Here is an 18,097-nt window from a genome sequence, read left to right as displayed (position 1 = left end):
ATCATGTGGTGTTTGGGGAAATAATATTTCTTCTTCCCTCTTTCATGCTGGAATTCTATGTGCATATATCATTATTTAGAATGTTTCTTATAAGAGCCATTAGAGTGTTTTAATTTAAATTGGGAAAACTAAATGTTGCATTATAGTCATGTTGATTCATTCATGGATTTCACATTTAATTAGTTTGAGGTTACCTAAAATAAGAATAAAATGTTGCTTTTTAAAAATGTATTCAAAAATGAAAGTAGAATCAAAGAAGTCCAAGGATTAGAAATATCAGTGGTTCAGATTATGAATATGCATGTATGTGCCTGATAACATCATGAAAAAAACTAATATATTTGTTTTCTCTTCTAGAAAAATCATGTCCTAATCCTGGAAAAATAAAAAATGGTCATGTCAGTATAACAACTGACATATTATTTGGCTCACCTATCTTCTTCTCATGTGACAAAGGGTAAGTTTTGCCATACTAAATGTTCTATATTTGACAAAGGGAAAAACATTAGGATTTAAGATGGATGTTTTAGCTTCATGGCTAGTGTTTACAAGCTGGTAACAACTAAAGCCACCCCTCTCTTCAAAAATCCTTATCATAAATTAGCTCATGACAATTAAATTTAGTAAATTAGGACAAGAAAGGAAGATTTCTTATATCACCGAATTCTGTAATCTTAGATTTCAGTGATATGTAATTCAATATGAAATTTCAAATTTCAAGTAATTAGAAAATGGAAAAACTTGAGATGTTTATTATACTAGAAGAAATTACAGTCCTTAAAGTATGAGCATGCAGCCAATCCTTTAGTTTATCTCAATAATGAGTTAGCATGTGAGTTTTTCTACATGTAAACTGTAATAAAATGTCATGAGTTAAAAATTTTTATTCCTAGTGAGAAAATATCACCCTCACCTAAGGTTTCTGATGAGTTCTCTAAATAGGGAAAAGGAGCTGACTTAGTGACCATCAGTGTCTCAGACACTGCTGAAATTTTTACATTCTTTTTCTCACTTAATATCTGCAAATTGAATGGGGTTAATTTACTGTTTGTGTGTTTGTGTGTGTCCCTGTTTTTTATAAAATGAAAATATAAGTATTATTTGTCTCTTGTTCTAAACATAGATGTTTGGGTTATATTCTTTATTATTCTGTGAAGGCTCTATTAATGTTTTTAATCTCAGAAATAAAAAAAATTCAAGCATCTATATTGTTTAAAAATGTTTTAGAACAATTTTACATTATCTAACGTGTCCCAGGCAAATTAAAAAATATGTTATGTCTTATACTTTTTGATCTTTTGGATTTAAATTTTTTCTTTTCCTTTAAACTGCCATGTGAGCTTTTATCAACTATTGTACTGTCTCTTTTTATTGGTGTAGTAAATATTTGAAGATGATAGTCTGAAGAATTTGAGAGAATTCCAACATGTGTGAATGGATCTTAATTTTTTTTTTCTCTCCCCCCCCCCGCCCCCCATTGCTTTAGGTACAAGTTAGTTGGTACAACTTCTAGTTACTGTTCTCTTGTGGAGCAAAATGTTGGGTGGAGTGACCCGTTGCCAGAATGCAAACGTAAGACTTTGTAAAAATCTAAGCTTTCAGGTTGTGGGGCTGAATAATAAATGGAAAATTACTTTCTGTTCATTTAGAATTGTCTACAGTGTATAGCTGTTGTCCCCTACCTCTCAACATGTGAGGGTCTTAGCTAATTTTAAAGCCCTTTTTCAGTAAAGCTCCTTCCTGTATTAGCTGTGCAATTTAGTCACCAAGCCTTTCTGAGCCTCAATATCCTTAACAATAGAATGAGGATTAAAAACAAACTTACATTTTTATTGTACTAGGTCATATGTTATCTAACCATTCCTTCCAACAGTCAAGTAAGATAGATACAGATTTTTTTTCGTAACTTCCTAAATGAAAATACTATGATCAGAGTACATATGACTTAATCCCAAATTCAAAAACAAGTGCAAGAGAAGGCATTTAATCCAGATCTCTTGACTTCAAACCCATCTGTTCTGCTGAGATTCAATGTTGCCTGCACACCTCCTTTTAGGATTATAATGATCATAAAATGTTTTTTATTATTAGAGAAATTAGTTTATGTAAAAAGAAGAAATAGGGTTTCTTCACTTGACAATCCTAACTTCTCAAGGGGAGAGAACACAAATAATATCATAAACAGATATGTCAAACCAAGTGTATGTCTGAGACACATGTCTCCAGAAAATGGAAAGGAGTAAAATCTCTGCAATTTTAAAATGTGTGCTTTATTTCTACCCTCCTTCTCTCTTTCTATACCTCACTTACACTTTTGCAAGCAACTTCTGAAAACACTATTATCAAAGTCATTGCTAAATTCTAGTTTTTGTCCTTTTTAGGAGAAGGAAACTAGAATATATTTAGTGTAAATTAACCAGCATTTGTTGACTGACATTCTCTGGAAGTAAGGCTGTGGGTCAACTGATATGAAGACAAATAAAATGAGGCCGTTGCCATCAAGGAGCTCACTTGTAGCCTACCCAACTACCATTCTATACCTGCTGCTTCTCCTTTTTCTCATTAATATTATTTTTTGATCATTTTTTATTTGTAGAATATAACATATATACATATATACTTGGAAAGTGATAACTATCCAAGTGCAATTTAACAAGTAGTTAGAGAGCAAATTTCAAAGAATATTATAGGTTACAGTTTCACAGTTTCACTTATTTCCTTATTGTGAAATAAAACATATATACAAAAATGTGACAGCTTTCAAATTACAATTCAACAAGTAGCTATAGAACAAGTGTCAGAGGATGCTATGGGTTACTGTTTCATTAATGTTATTTTTAAATGTTCATCATGATTACCCACCACCGCCTTTCCTTTACTGCCTTCCAGTAAGGGATGTTGTAAATGTACTAATGTAATTGGAAAGATGGGCAGGAGGCAGGAGCCAGACCACATCCTTTTCTGCCACAGGCAATGTGTCACAATATTTTCACAAGCAACTGCTGTCATGAATTTCACAGAAATCAGGACATCAAGTAGATACCCTACCTGGTGGGGAAAAGTAAAGCCAGAGGAGGGCCTTTTAAAGTTTGGGGCCAATAGTAGGAGCCCCAGTTGCCTGAGTTCAAGGGTGATTCTCGGTGCAATGGCCTCCTACCTCCATTCTTTGCACTTGATTAATGTTTCATTGTATTCTACCCAGAGTGACCTACCTGAAACACAGATATAACTTGTATCTTTCCTTCTTAAAGTGTATTAGTGTCTCCCCATCATTTTCCAAGTCCAAACTCTTAGTAGAGGGAGCAAGGCCAGTCATGGTCTACCTTCTTCTCCATGGTCATGTGTTGCCCTCGTACTTTATGCTCTACCCTTACAAACTGCTCGTAGTTCTCCACGTACCTCATGCCCTCCTTCATGCCCCCACATCCTTATTTATGCTGCTGCCTCTGACTGGAAGCTCCTTCAGCTCCCTACTTTGCTTGGCTGTGTTGTCTCCATTAAGACTCTGGTATAAGACTTCAAGATGCTTCGTCTGAGCCCCAGGATGGGAACTGTCCTTCCTCTTTCTTTCCACATCACTACTTACTTTTATGGAAACCCTCATCATTCTGTATTGAAATTATCTCTTTGAAGTTTTTGCCCCACTAGATTTTAAGACATTAAGAACTATATCTTATTCGGTTGTGCACATCTGCTTGTAGAACAATGCCTCGTATGAATTAGATGCACAGAAAACATCAGAAGAGAACTACTGGTGATATGAGTAGTTTCTGTACACCCTGGCTTAGTGTAAACAAGGTTAGCTTGTTCTTGCTCCTTGCTTTGCTCAATGACCCAAGAATAATTTATAAATTTGCTCCTATTCTCTGGGTGCTTAAGTGAACTCAGTATAATATAATTTGTAATTTGTTGTACCTATGTACTCATGTTGCTTTCCTGCGTAAAACAAAACAAAACACTTCATGGTTCTAACAACTGTGGAACCACTGAAATTTTTTTTTCATCAAGGTAGCTGCCAAGAAGAGTCCTCTATTTACAAGATAACCAGGGCAATTCTGCTTGTTTTTGTTTTCCTTTGAATAAATGGCTCTGTGAGTCAACATATGCTTAGAAAGTTGACCTTAGTAGAGAAAATATAATCCTGACATTTAAGATTTCTGCTCTATGCAAAATGATCTATTCTTATTTCCCAAGGATACCACTTGAATTCCCAATTGCTTTCCTTTGGCATCATTCCTGCCGGGATAAGTGTGAGGCCCTCTTCTGTGCTCTGTCTTAGAAGGGAACTCCTTAGGTTTAAACTCAGGTTCCATCATCTCCCTAAAGTGTTTTCTGACGGCTCCTGCTTTTGTCTCTTAACTCCTACAGCATTTACTTTCTATTGTGCCAATGTGATATGAAACATGTACTTATTGTAATTTTTCTTTTGCATATATGTTCTAAATTTTATTATTTCTATAAGTTTGTCTCAAGGTTAGCATTCATGTTCCACAACTTTTTGCATCTGAAGCTCTAAATATACTTCCCTTTATTTAATAGGCAATTATAAGCATCCCTTGATGGCAATGCTGAATTTAGAAAAATGATAGATTTTAATTTTTAAAAAATAAAATCCTTAAAATGTTTTAGTCTTATTTTTTAAAATATCTTGTCAGTTTAATTTATTTAAAAGACGTCGGGATTTTTTTTTAAGAAATTTTTTGCCTAGACCCACCACAGATTGACAATGGGAAAATTCAAGAGCAGCAGCCCAATTATGTAGATGGACAATCTGTAACATACACATGTACTGAAGGCTTCATCCTGATGGGAAAGAACTCTATACAGTGTGTTGTAAACGATAACCAAGGAGAATGGAGTGGCCAGCCACCGGTATGCGAAGGTAATCAGTTTGCATATTTATATTTTTGTTTTATGTTTCTTGAGAATCAGGGATTCTTATCCTTAAGTCTAAATAAAGGCTGCAGAGATTCTGTGAACTTTCTGAGAATGAATGTAAATTGTTGCAGTTTTCTGGGGGCATTATTTTCCATTTTATTCTCAGAGGAGACTATACTCCTAAAAAGGAAGAAATGCTCCTGTGAAGTACATGTGCTAGTATATAAAGATATGTGTTTAAGAAAATATGACACACATATGTCTAATGTTTTTTATGAACTAGTTTAAATTAGCTGCTTCGTGCTATGTTACTCTCAGTAGGGTTAATATAGATATCCTTGTTTATACAGAGTATATAAAGTGATTTATTTTATTAAATTTGGGGGGTTGGGACTAGGAAATCTTAGGTTAAACTTAGGGGTCTGGATAGTGGCCATACCAGTTGTGACAAGTTGAGAAACGCTTGCCTAGCTGTTGACTTAACTGAATTGCACACACACACTTTCTGCCTCCGGAATTTCTAGTATTGACCATTCTCTCTTCATCCTTCTAGACTTCTTTCTTCAGTGCCTTTTTATATCCAGGCTATACTTTCAGAATTGTTAGAACTGCTTTTTAAATTTATTTTTAAGAAATATTTAGAAGATCAGTGAAGCTGGATTACAACATTACACAGTATGAATAGTTGCTTAAATAGTGGTGAATGTCAATATGATGCAAGCAAATTCCACTTTTAAAATTATGCTTGTAATTCTATTAGTGTGAATTGCTCATTGAAAATATTTTTAAAAACATAATACATAAAAGTTGTAAAGTGGTATTCACAATGCAGAGGAGTATAAAATGAGAAGTAAAATATCTCCTCTTTCTCCCTAGTCCTGCACCCAGAAGTAATTTTTGTTTACAAATTCCTGTGTTTCCTTCTTGAAAATAAACAAAAATAGTATCATTTATACAGATATATCATTTATTTAACTAGTCTCATGTTGATGGGGATTTAGGTTTTTCATTCTAGTTTTTCTTTAGTTATTACAAATGATGTTATAATAGTATTGTACATGTCATTACACATGTGTTCAAGTACATTTTGTACAATAAATTCCTAGCAGTGCAACTGCTATATCAAAGGTATATAGATTTAAATTTTTGATAGATGTTACTAACATTGTTTCCAAGGAGACCATATCCCTTTACTCTTCCATCAGCATTGAAACATTATGCTGTTTTTCTGTGTATCCTTCATAATGGATATTATCATATGGAGGTTTACCAACATAAATGGTGAAAATTTCATTTTGTTGTTTGAATCCATTTAATTAGGAGTGGTTTAATGTTTTTTGTTTGTTTGTTTGTTTTTAGCCATTTGATCCATTCATATTTATTTTTTCCTGTTTTATTAAATCACCAGTTATTTAGAGCTTAAGGCATTATGGTAGTGCCCAAGTAGGCCATGGCTGGCCCATGCTCTCTTTACAAATAAAACCCTGGTAGATTATAAAAACTGTGTTTTTAAAGGCATAAGATAGAGCTGTGGAAACAACAAGGACTGGATGAACTGAAATTCCTGGGGGGTAAAGGCTACTATTCTGAGGTGATCCAGCTGGAGTTTTTCCAGGCAGCATTTGCTATTCTGGGTATGGGCTGAGGACCCATCGTGACCTAGACAAAGGGTACTGCCAGGATAGAGAGAAACCAGAAAAGCTTTTAATGGTTGTGGAGAGCTAGGGTGATAGCCTGGAAAATTGGGGTTCTCAAATGCAAAGAGCTACACCTAGAGCTAAGTACAGAATGAAATCAGTCAGAGCCTTAGGGTATTTGGGAAACAAAAACCCATCAGAGGAACAGGCCTGTCTCAAGCTGGCCTCCCGTGAAGACATTTACTCATGGAAGCTGTGTGGGGAAGGAGGCTAGATAGTTGCACTGGGGGACCTCTCAAGGACAGACATGTATCTACTGCAAACCTTTAGCACTGAGAAAATCTGCCAGGCTCTCAACCAAAAGCCCAGGAGGCAAGAACAGAATCTTACTGAAACTGTAACCCAACTCAATCCCTGATAAGTTGAGGACTTGAACACCTCAAACCAAGCTGCCTATCAGAAAGGCGAGTCCTCTATTTGGAAGATCATATCATCTGGATATTTTATATATGTCTGGCATACAATTAAAAAATATTAGACATGTAAAGAGCAAGAAAATATGGCCAAATGAAGAGGAGAAAAAACTTTAAAAAGAAGATCCAAAAAAATTGAGTTAGAAGAAAAGGGCTTTAAAATAAGTAGTTAATATGTTTAAGACAATAGAGGAAATGCTAGGTAGAGAGCTTCAACGAGAATTAGAATTAGAATTAGAATCTCAAAAATGGAGTAAAATGGACATTCTACAACTGGAAAATATAAAGTATGAAATTAAGAACACAGCAGATAGGTTTAACAGTGATTTGGACACAGCAGGAAATAGTATTAAGAACTGGAAAGCAGGTTACTTAAAAATGCCCAAACTGAAGCACAAAGAGAACAAAGAATGTAAAAAATAGATTAAAATGTAACAGACATTTGAGACATGTTGAACTGTTCTAACATCTGTTAGAAATATTCAGAGACAATGACTGACGAAATATACCTGCCAGCAGATTCAAGAAGACTGTAGACTCTAAGCAGAATAAAAACAATACCACTTTAAGGTTCCTTATAGCAAAACTTTGGAAACTCCGAGCAATGATAAAAGCACTTGTCAAAAGAGCAACAATAAAACTGATTGCCAACTTCTCAACAAAAATGACAAAAGCCAGAGGACAGTAGAAAGAAACCTTTAAAATGCTGTAAGAAAATAACTGCTCCCCTAGAATTCTATGCCTAGTGAATATATCCTTCAAAACTGAATGCAAAATAAAGATGTTTTCAGACAAACAAAAACTGAGGGAATTGGTAACCAGCAGACCAGACATGCAATGAATGAAAAACCAATGGAAATTCTTCAGGCAGAATGGAAATAATTCCAGTTGAATCACTAAAATGCAGGAGAAAATGAAGAACTCTGCAAGGGTAAATGGATATTGAATTTATACAACAATAAATGCAATGTCTTGTGTGATTTGCATTATATGTAGAATACAAATACATGATAGTAATAAAGCAAAAGGCAGAAAGGGGAAATTGAATTTAAGTTCCAAGGTTCTGGTAGTACTGAAAGAGTGGTAAAAGTGATCATTTGCATCATTAATTTAGAATCTAATACAAATTGTAATCACTAGGATTACCACTAAAATAATAGAAAACAAATGTACAATTAGCAAACTAGTAAAGGAATAATCATGAATATTTGATCCAAAGGAGGGCAACAGAAGAGGAAAAACAAAAAGAAACATAAAATAGATGGATCATATAGAAAACAAATAGTAAGTGGTAGATATCAACCCAACTACATCAGTAATTACATTAAGTATAATTTGACTAAGATTTGCAGACTAGATTTAAAAAAATAAAACTTAAACATTTGCTGTTTACAAGAAACACGCTTTGATTATAAGAACACAGAATAGTTGAAAGTAAAAGATGAAAAAATATACCATGCAAACACTAACCAAAAGAAAGCTGTTGATAAAGGGGTCAATTGTGGAAGATACCATAATCTGAAATATTGTGGAGAATTCAGGATACCTATCTCTGTAACTGACAGAACAAGCAGCTCCAAATCAGTAAGGATATAGAAGATCTGAACAACAATTCTACTTGAACAAATTGACATATAAGAGCAATGAACCCCACAAAAACAGATGGCAACATTTTTTCAAGTGCATATGGTACATTTACAAAAATTGGCCATACATTGGACTATAAACATCAGTGCATTTCAGAAGATAAAAATTATTCAGAGTATGCTTTCTGGCCACAGTGGAATTAAGCTAGATATCAGTAACAAAAAGATAACTAGAAAAAACACCAACTTCCAGGAAATTCAAACTCTGTGGTAGTATTTTTGATCCTTTGGATAAAAAATGAGAGCTAACTTGGTAAAACGAAGAATTTTTATATATGAGGGCCTTAGATGAAAAGTCCATATAAAAAATGTCATTCACCAGAATAATAGCCATCAAAATTTTCAAAATTAAAAACAATTTTATTTTGAAATAATTAACAGTTGCAAAAATAATACAAACCCCATAAAGAAGAATTCCAGCATACCCTGCCCCCCAGATACCCAGATTTACCAATTTTAACATTTTGCCACCTTTGCTGTGTCATTCTTTCTATCGATTGATCTTTCTGTCCGTCTGGCTGTCTATCTACCTACCTACCTACTGACCTACCTACACCTATCTATCTATCTATCTATGTATCTATATATCTTATCTATCTATCATCTTTCTATCTTCTGAACATTTGAGAGCAAGTTGCATATATCACACTCCTTGAACACCTAATACTTCCATGTACATTTCCTACAAAAAAGGGTATTTACTTATGTAATCACCTTAAGTGCAATTGTCAAGCTCAAGAAACTTAACATTGATATAAAGCTTATACTCCAGATTTCAAATTTTTTCTTATGTGCCAGTAATATCCTTTTGAGCCTTTTTTCCTCCATTCTTAGATCCCATCCAGTATCATGCATTGCATTTAATTGTCCTTGTCACTTTAGTTTCTCTTGCCTTTTTTTTAATTGTGGAAACATAAATACAACATAAATCTTCCCATCCCAGTCTCTCCCAAATCATAACATTTAGTGAGATTAATTACATTCACAGTGTTGCAGTACCTTCATCACCATTCACTACTGTAATTTTCCCTTCACCCCAAACAGAAACCCCACACTCATTTTGCATTAACTCTCTATCACCCCTGACCCCCATCCCTGGTAACCTGTACTCTACTTTCTTTCTCTATGAGTTTGCATAGTCTCTGATATTTTCTCTGTGGTTACCACAGGGCTTAAATTTAACATCCTAAATCTTTAACAGTCTCATTTGCTTTGATATCAATTTAACTTTAATAGCATACATAAACTATGTACTTATACCCATCTGTCTCCCCACCTTTATGCAGTTCTTGTCACAAATTACATATTTATATATTATAAGTCCTAAACCATTGATTTAACATTACATTTCTTGCATTTTCCTTTTAGATCCTGTAGGAAGCAAAAAGTAAAGTTACAAATCAAAAACACAATTGTACTGGTATTTAAATTTGCTAGTGTCATTTTCTTTAAAGAGAGTTTTATTTCTTCATGTGATTTCAGTCAACTGTCTGGTGTCCTTTCCTTTCAACCCACAGAAACCCATTTATCATTTCTTGTACGGCTGGAGTAGTGGTGACAAAGTCCCTCAGCTTTTGCTTATCTGGGAATGTCTTAATTTTCCCTCATTTTTGAAAGACAGTTTTGCTGGACATGAAACTCTTGGTTGGCAATATCTTGCTTTCAGTGCTTTAAATATGTTTCCCCACTGCCTTCTGGCCTTCATGGTTTCCTGTGAGAAATTGGCACTTACTCTTATAGAGGCTCCCTTGTATGAGATCTGTTGCTTCTCTTCTGCAGCTTTCAGATTTCTCTCTTTATCTTTGGCTTTTGACAGTTTGATTATACCATGGCACAGTGTGGGTCTATTGAGGTTTATCCTGTTTGGAGTTTCTTTGGGCATCTTGGATATGTGTTTCATATCTTTTGTTAAATTTGGGAAGTTTTCAGCTATTATTTCTTTGAATATTCTTTCTGCCCCTTTCTTTCTTCTCCCTCTGGGACTCCCACAATGTGTATATTGGTATGCTTGATTGTGTCCCACAGGTTCCTCAGATTCTGTTCACTTTTCTTCATTTTACTCTTTTTGCTCCTTAGACTGGTTGATTTCAGTTATCTTCATTTTCACTGGATTCTTTCTTCTGCCAGTTGCAATCTACTGTTGAACAGTAATTTCTGTTACTGTGGTCCTCTGCTCTGTTTGCTTCCTTTTCATAATTTCCATCTCTATATTGGTAATTTCTTTGTGTTCACCTGTCATTTTCCTGATTTCCTTTAGTTCTTGGTCCACGTTTTCTTTTAGCCCTTTGACCATATTTAGGACCATTTAAAAAAAGTATTTGTCTTAAATATTCCAGGTCTGATCCTCTTCATTGATGGTTTCTAATGCTTCAGTCTTCTGTGCTTCTTTGCCTGAGTTCTCCTTTGCCTTGGCCATCATTTCCTATTTATTTGTTTGTTTTGTAATCTTTTGTGGAAACCTGGGCATTTTGGTATTTTAAAGTGTTATCGCTGGAATTTGGACTCTGAGGCATCTGTTCTTCAAGCGTCTATACAGCTAGTGAGGTTTCCATGAATGCCAGGAACTAACAAAAAAAGAAGAAGAAGAAGAAGAAAGAAAACACCTTTCCCAGTCTTTGCAGACTGACCTGTGCCCAAGCTTTTCTTCAGGGCTTAGCCATACAGCCTGAGAATAGCTCCAGGCTGAAGAAGTGGAAACAGGTTTACCCCTAGTCAAAACTGCCTTCAAAAGGAGTTTGTGTAGGTAACCCACACTCACACAGGCGCTGACAACCTACAACTTTGCAGTGTTGTTAGATTAATGATTCTCAGAGCATCTTAACTAAAATTTCACATTATTTGTTATCTGATCTAAAATGCAAAGAAGAAATAAAATTAATGTATGTAAAGTTGGTAGCCCCCATAAAAGGAGAAAAGGGAGTTATTTTACTCAGATTGATTTTATGGCTTTAAAAAAAGAAGTGAAACAAAACAAACTCCCACATACACTAACACGTCCTGAAAACATTAGAAAAGGTTACTATATTATGATTAGCTGAATTGCTTCAGTGGTTGCATCCTGTTGTTCTTTGGTCTTGGTGTGAGCAAAGGGAGACAATTTGAGAGGGAAAATAAAAGGGAGAGGCTCAGGATGTGTCACAGTATGAGATCACTGCTACTTCCAACTTTGGTTCCCTTTTGGCTCACAGAAAACAGCTTAAGCACTTCAGTACTACTTTGGTGTAAATCTGCTTTGGTCACTGTAATATAATTTTCTTTTTTTGTAGTATCTTTGCCTGGTTTTGGTATTAGGGTGATGATGGCTTCATAGAAAGAGTTAGGTAGCTTTCCCTCTTCTTCAATTTTTTTGAAGAGATTGAGCAGGATTGGTACTAATTCGTTCTTGAATGCTTGGTAGAATTCACATGTGAAACCATCTGGTCCTGGGCTTTTCCTTTTTGGGAGCTTTTTGATGACTGACTCAATCTCTTTACTTGTGATTGGTTTGTTGAGGTCATCTATTTCTTCTTGAGTTAATGTTGGTTGTTTATGCTTTTCTAGGAAGTTGTCCATTTCATCTAAGTTGTCTAGTTTATTAGCATATAGTTGCTCATAGTATCTTCTCATTATCTCCTTAATTTCTGCAGGGTCGGTAGTTATATTTCCTTTCCCATTTCTGATTGCATTTATTTGCATCTGCTCTCTCTTTTTTTTTTTGTTAGCCTAGCCAGTGGTCCATCGATTTTATTGATTTTCTCAAAGAACCAACTTCTGGTTTTGTTGATTCTCTCTATTGTTTTCCTGTTCTCAATTGCATTTATTTCTGCTCTAATCTTTGTTATTTCTTCCCTTCTGCTTGCTTTGGGGTTAGTTTGCTGTTCTTTCTCTAATTCCTCCAGGTGAGCAGTTAACTCTTCAATTTTGCTCTCTCTTCTCTTTTAATATAGGCATTTAGGGCAATAAATTTCCCTCTCAGCACCGCCTTTGCTGCATCCCATAAGTTTTGATAAGTTGTGTTTTCATTGTCATTTGCCTCGAGGTATTTACTAATTTCTCTTGTAATTTCTTCCTTTACCCACTGGTTTTCTAAGAGGGTGTTGTTTAGCCTCCATATGTTTGTGAATTTTCTGACCTTCTGCCTTTTATTTATTTCCAACTTCATTCCATTGTGGTCTGAGAAGGTGTTTTGTATAATATCAATATTTTTAAATTTGTTGAGACTTGCTTTGTGACCCAACATGTGGTCTATCCTAGAGAATGTTCCATGAGCACTTGAGGAAAAAGTGTATCATGCTGTTGTTGGTTGTAGTGTTCTATCAATGTCTGTCAAGTCTAGTTCATTTATCATACAATTCAACATCTCTGTTTCTTTAGTGATCCTCTGTCTAGATGTTCTATCCATTGACGAGAGTGGTGTATTGAAGTCTCCAACTATTATTGTAGAGGTATCTATTTCTCCTTTCAGTGATCGCAGTGTTTGCCTCATGAATTTTGGGGCATTCTGGTTTGGGGCATAAATATTTATGACTGTTATGTTTTCTTGATGAATTGACCCTTTTATTAATATATAGTGTCCTTCTTTGTCTCTTTTAATTGTTTTGCTTTTGAAGTCTAACTTGTCTGATATTAATATAGCTACTCCCGCTTTTTTCTGGTTGTTGCTTGCATGAAATATCTTTTTCCAACCTTTCACTTTCAGTCTATGTTTGTCCTTGTGTCTAAAGTGAGTTTCTTGTAGACAGCATATAGATGGGTCCTGTTTTTTAATCCATTCTGCCAGTCTGTGTCTTTTTATTGGGGAGTTTAATCCATTTACATTTAGTGTTATTACTGTAAGGGCAGTACTTTCTACTACCATTTTGTTTTTTGGAATTTATATGTCATATCTTATTTTTTCCTCTCCTTTTACCTTTCCTGATAATCTTCATTTCTGCACTGTTCTCCAACTCTCTCTCTCCTGTCTTTTCCTATCAGCCTGTAGCACTCCCTTTAGTATTTCTTGTAGTGCTGGTCTCTTATTCACAAACTCTCTCAGTGTCTGTTTGTCTGAAAATGGTTTAATCTCTCCCTCATTTTTGAAGGAAAGTTTTGCTGGATATAGAATTCTTGGTTGGCAGTTTTTCTCTTTCAGTATCTTAAATATATCATGCCACTGTCTTCTTGCCTCCATGGTTTCTGCAGAGAAATCTGTACATAGTCTTATTGACTTTCCCTTGTATGTGATGGATTGCTTTTCTCTTGCTGCTTTCAGAATCCTCTCTTTGTCTTTGACATTGGACAATCTGACCAGTAAGTGTCTTGGAGTAGGTCTATTGGGATCTGTTCTATTTGGGGTACGTTGTACTTCTTGAATCTCTAATTTTCTGTCTTTTATAAGAGTTGGGAAATTTTCAGTGAATATGTCTTCTATTACTCTTTCTGCCCCTTTTCCCCTCTCTTCTCCTTCTGGGATACCCATAACACGTATATTTGTGCATTTCATGTTGTCACTCAGCTCCCTAAGACCCTGCTCATATTTTTCCATTTTTTTCACCATCTGTTCTTTTGTGTATATGAATTCAAATGACCTGTCTTCCAGTTCACTGATCCTTTCTTCTGCCTTTTCAAATCTACTGTTGTGTCCCTCCATTGTGTTTTTCATCTCCTCCATTGTGGCCTTCATTCCCATGAGTTCTGCCATTTGTTTTTTTAAGTTTATGAATTCTTCTTTATGGTCAGCCAGTGTCTTCTTTATATCCTTCAGCTCTTTTGCTATATCTTCCTTCATTTCATCAAATTTATTTAGCATTAGTTGCCTCCACTCCTGTGTCTCAGCTGAGCTATTAGTTTGTTCCTTTGGTTGGTCCATATTTTCGTGTTTCCTGGTATGGCTTGTTATCTTAAGTTGTCTAGGCATCTGATTCTCTTGATTAGTTTATTTTGGAGCTTGTTTTCTGTCTTTTACCTAGTGGTTTTCTTGTTGGTTGGCTTTGTTTTCTGGCCTCTGTTATTCAGTTCAACTTATTCTAGACCTCTAACTTAGGTTCTATTTAGTTGATCAGAATTTTTCCCCTCTTGTTTTTTCTGTTTCTTGCTCTGCCTCTATGTAACCTTTTTGTGAGTGGGTCTCCTCAGATATGGTCGACCCTAGTCAGATTTTCCCAGTCTAGTGAGGCCCAGGTCTCATTGGGAGGGTATGGAGTTTTCCTGAGAATGAGAGCCTCCTATGAGGCCTTTAGAATTGGTGCTTTTCCTCTCCTGTCCAGCAGGTGGCGCTGGCCAGCCCACAGCTCCCCACCCAGTGTAAGGAGGTGTGGAGACTTTAGTTCTCCTGGTGACTCTGATCCTGTCAGGGGCGTGGCTGACTGAAGCTGGAATCTGAATTCCAGCCCCTGGGGTCTGAATTCCCAGGAGGACTGCCAGTTGAGCTGGGCCTCCCTCCACTCTCCCAATCCTCAGAATTCCAGTTGTCTCTCAGGGGCACTATTCCCTTCTCCTCTCTCCTCTTTGGGGCCTCTCCAGGTAGATTCCTTGGTCAGCCTGAGTTGCCAATTAAAGACGGGGGTGGAGGCCTTCAGTAGTGAATACGGAATTCAGAGACACTGTGGGTACTCTGTCTCTCCTCAAGCCCAGCCTAGTCCCTCAACCTGGGCTTTCCGATAGAAAATAACCACATATATTACTTTTAGATTAAAAAAAATAATAATAATAATAGAAAAGAAATCAAGAAAAAGAAAAAAGGGGAAAAAAAGAAAAAGAGTCTCTTTTAAACGTTTTTCCCCAGCCTGGAAGTTTTGTCAGTGTCAGAATAGAGCATTTAAAGATATGCTTTGGGCTATTGTCTGATAATTACTCTCCAACGGCTTCAGTTCCACCCCTGCCGGGGGCTATTGAAATGCAAAAAGATAAGGGATCAGTGAGAAGCCAGAAGGGACAAAATGTAAGGGAAAAAAAAAATGGCTTTTTTGGAGTCTGGGAATGGGTGCCTGCTTTTACGTGCCCCCACTTCTCAGAGCCCAGCCCTTCTTTGGCACCCCAGCTCCCAAAGTTAGTTAATTAATTTGTTAATTAATTCTGCAGTTGAGGCTGGTTTGAGCCTCCCTTCTTGCCCTCAGCAGATTGCTGTTTTTTGTGTTTTTTTTTTCCCCCTTTCAGGGAGCCGGCAGCAAGACAGTCTGTGAGGTCTGGGTGGGGAGGGGCGCCAGACCCCTGGTCCAGGGAACTTACAATATTCGCTGCGATCTCAGCTTTTCCTCCAATTCCAAACTTGTGTCCAATGTGTGACTGGTTACTGGAGACCCCGAAAACACTGTTTCATATAGTTCTTGGGTAATTGCCAGCTGCTCTAGGGGAGAGATGAAATTCTGCTCCTCACCACTCCGCCATCTTGCCCCGCCTCTGCCATTTGGTCACTGTAATATAATTTATGGGAATGCAAAGATAATGTTTCAGTTCCTTGTGAAATATAAAATAAAATAGTTTCCTAATAGTGTAGGTATAATTTATAGCAAAAACAAAAAGTATCATTTCAGTTACTTCTGAAAAACATAGTAAGACTTGGTTTCCTAAAAGTCACATTTAGGTGTTTGTAGGAATAGAAAGAGAAAAGCAGTGGAGCAAACAATAGATTTAGAAATCTTAACTTGGACAGTAATATTTAATTTTTAATGTTTTTTCCCCACAGAAAGTCCTCCAACTATCAAGGTCCCACCAGCAGTTCAGAAACCCACCACAGTAAAAGCTCCGGTTACAGAGGCCACACCTACTCCTCAGAAACCCACCACAGTTAATGCTCCAGCTACAGAAGCCCCAACTCCTCAGAAACCCACCACAGTAAATGTTCCAGGTACAAAGGTCCCGCCTACTCCTCAGAAACCCACCACTGTAAAGGCTCCGGTTACGGAGGCCCTGCCTACTCCTCAGAAACCCACCACTGTAAAGGCTCCGGTTACGGAGGCCCCGCCTACTCCTCAGAAACCCACCACTGTAAAGGCTCCGGTTACGGAGGCCCCGCCTACTCCTCAGAAACCCACCACTGTAAAGGCTCCGGTTACGGAGGCCCCGCCTACTCCTCAGAAACCCACCACTGTAAAAGCTCCGGTTACAGAGGCCCCGCCTACTCCTCAGAAACCCACCACTGTAAATGCTTTAGGCACAGAGGGCCCAACTCCTCAGAAACTCACCACAACAAATGCTCCAGCTACAGAGGCCCCACCAACAACTCAGAAATCCAGCACAGCAAATGCCACCAAGGCCCCAGCAACAGCTCAAAAGCCCCCAGTATCAAAGGCCTTATCTACAAAGACCCTGTCAGCAGCCCTGAATCCTGTCAGAGCAAATGCTTCTGCTACACAGGCCACACCAACAGCCCAAAGATTTAGCATAGCAAATGCTTCATCTACTCATGGTCTTCCAGCAACACAAAAACCCACCACTGTACATGTCCCCGTGACTAAGGGTCCCCAAACTACTCAAAGAATTACTTCATCACATATAACAGCAACTCGGGGTCTAGCTGTTCCCAGGGCAACCACACGTTTGCCTGCAACAAGCATATCTAAAGGAAGAGGAACGCTTCCTTCAGGTCAGTTGAAGAAATAAAATTAATGTATGTAAAGTTGGTAGCCCCCATAAAAGGAGTACGGATCAAATGTGCTATAGTGGAAGTTTGAACTTGACCAAGATAGCAAACCTCAACTAAATATTCTCTTATTTATTGTAACCAGGTTTTTTTCATGCTAATTCTTGTGACTTTCTTCCACCATAGACTCGAATTGTGCTAGGGCAAATCTTTAAAATAAAAACATTTTACAGGAAAATAATACAGAGAAAGGTTATGACCCCATAAAAACAATACTAAATTAAGTTTGGTGAAAAATTCTGTTTTCTATGGTAGCTTTAGGGAGTCATTGAATTCTCAAGACCAAATATGTACCATAATAAAGGCTTATTCATGGGTGTCTGGTTTATTGACTGAGACTGATCCCTCAAATATGCTAAAGGGTCTCTCCAGATTCCCTAGAGGTGCTAATTTGGTAAGACATGTTGACAGTGTCTTCTAAGTACTAAGAAATACAGAGACCCTTTAATTAGTTCATATTATTACAAGGTTCTTTAAATGACAGTTTTTATGAAAGTGTTGTAAAGGTATTGTAGATGGTTCAGAAAAACCTGTCGAATATATGAATGAAGCCCCTCTTAATGTCTTATCTCACAACTTGCCTAATGGATAACCATTTTTATAGTTTTTCTTGTTCTCTAATAGGGACCATTTAAATTTTTTTCTTTTTTTCTTCCCTGGACAACATCAACAGGACTGAGTCAGGAGATAGTCAATTTTTTAATTGTTTTAATTTTTTAATTGAAATCAATACACATACAGACAACTACATAAAACCTAAACATACAGCTCAAGAAGTTATCTAAAACAAATATTTGTGTAAACACCACAAATGCCAAGAAATAGAACATTACCAGCACCTCAGATTTGCCCCAGAAGTTTCCA

General features: G+C 36.7%; 1 protein-coding gene across 3 annotated transcripts in view; it reads left to right on the top strand.

The window, feature by feature from the left end:
* CD55 (CD55 molecule (Cromer blood group)) overlaps positions 1–18,097 on the top strand; it is a 35,034-nt gene that overhangs the window by 2,787 nt on the left and 14,150 nt on the right. For all 3 annotated transcript variants that reach the window (XM_037824829.1, XM_037824828.1, XM_037824830.1), the window contains exons 4-7: positions 358–457; positions 1,487–1,572; positions 4,694–4,882; positions 16,277–17,176. In XM_037824829.1, the coding sequence (XP_037680757.1) occupies positions 358–457; positions 1,487–1,572; positions 4,694–4,882; positions 16,277–17,176 (1,275 nt within the window). The remainder of the gene's footprint in view (positions 1–357; positions 458–1,486; positions 1,573–4,693; positions 4,883–16,276; positions 17,177–18,097) is intronic.

Source organism: Choloepus didactylus, chromosome 2 (genome assembly GCF_015220235.1).
Source record: "Choloepus didactylus isolate mChoDid1 chromosome 2, mChoDid1.pri, whole genome shotgun sequence".
NCBI classification, from domain to species: domain Eukaryota; kingdom Metazoa; phylum Chordata; class Mammalia; order Pilosa; family Megalonychidae; genus Choloepus; species Choloepus didactylus.
Note: the sequence above shows the minus strand (reverse complement) of the source record. Positions and strands in the feature narration are given on the sequence as shown.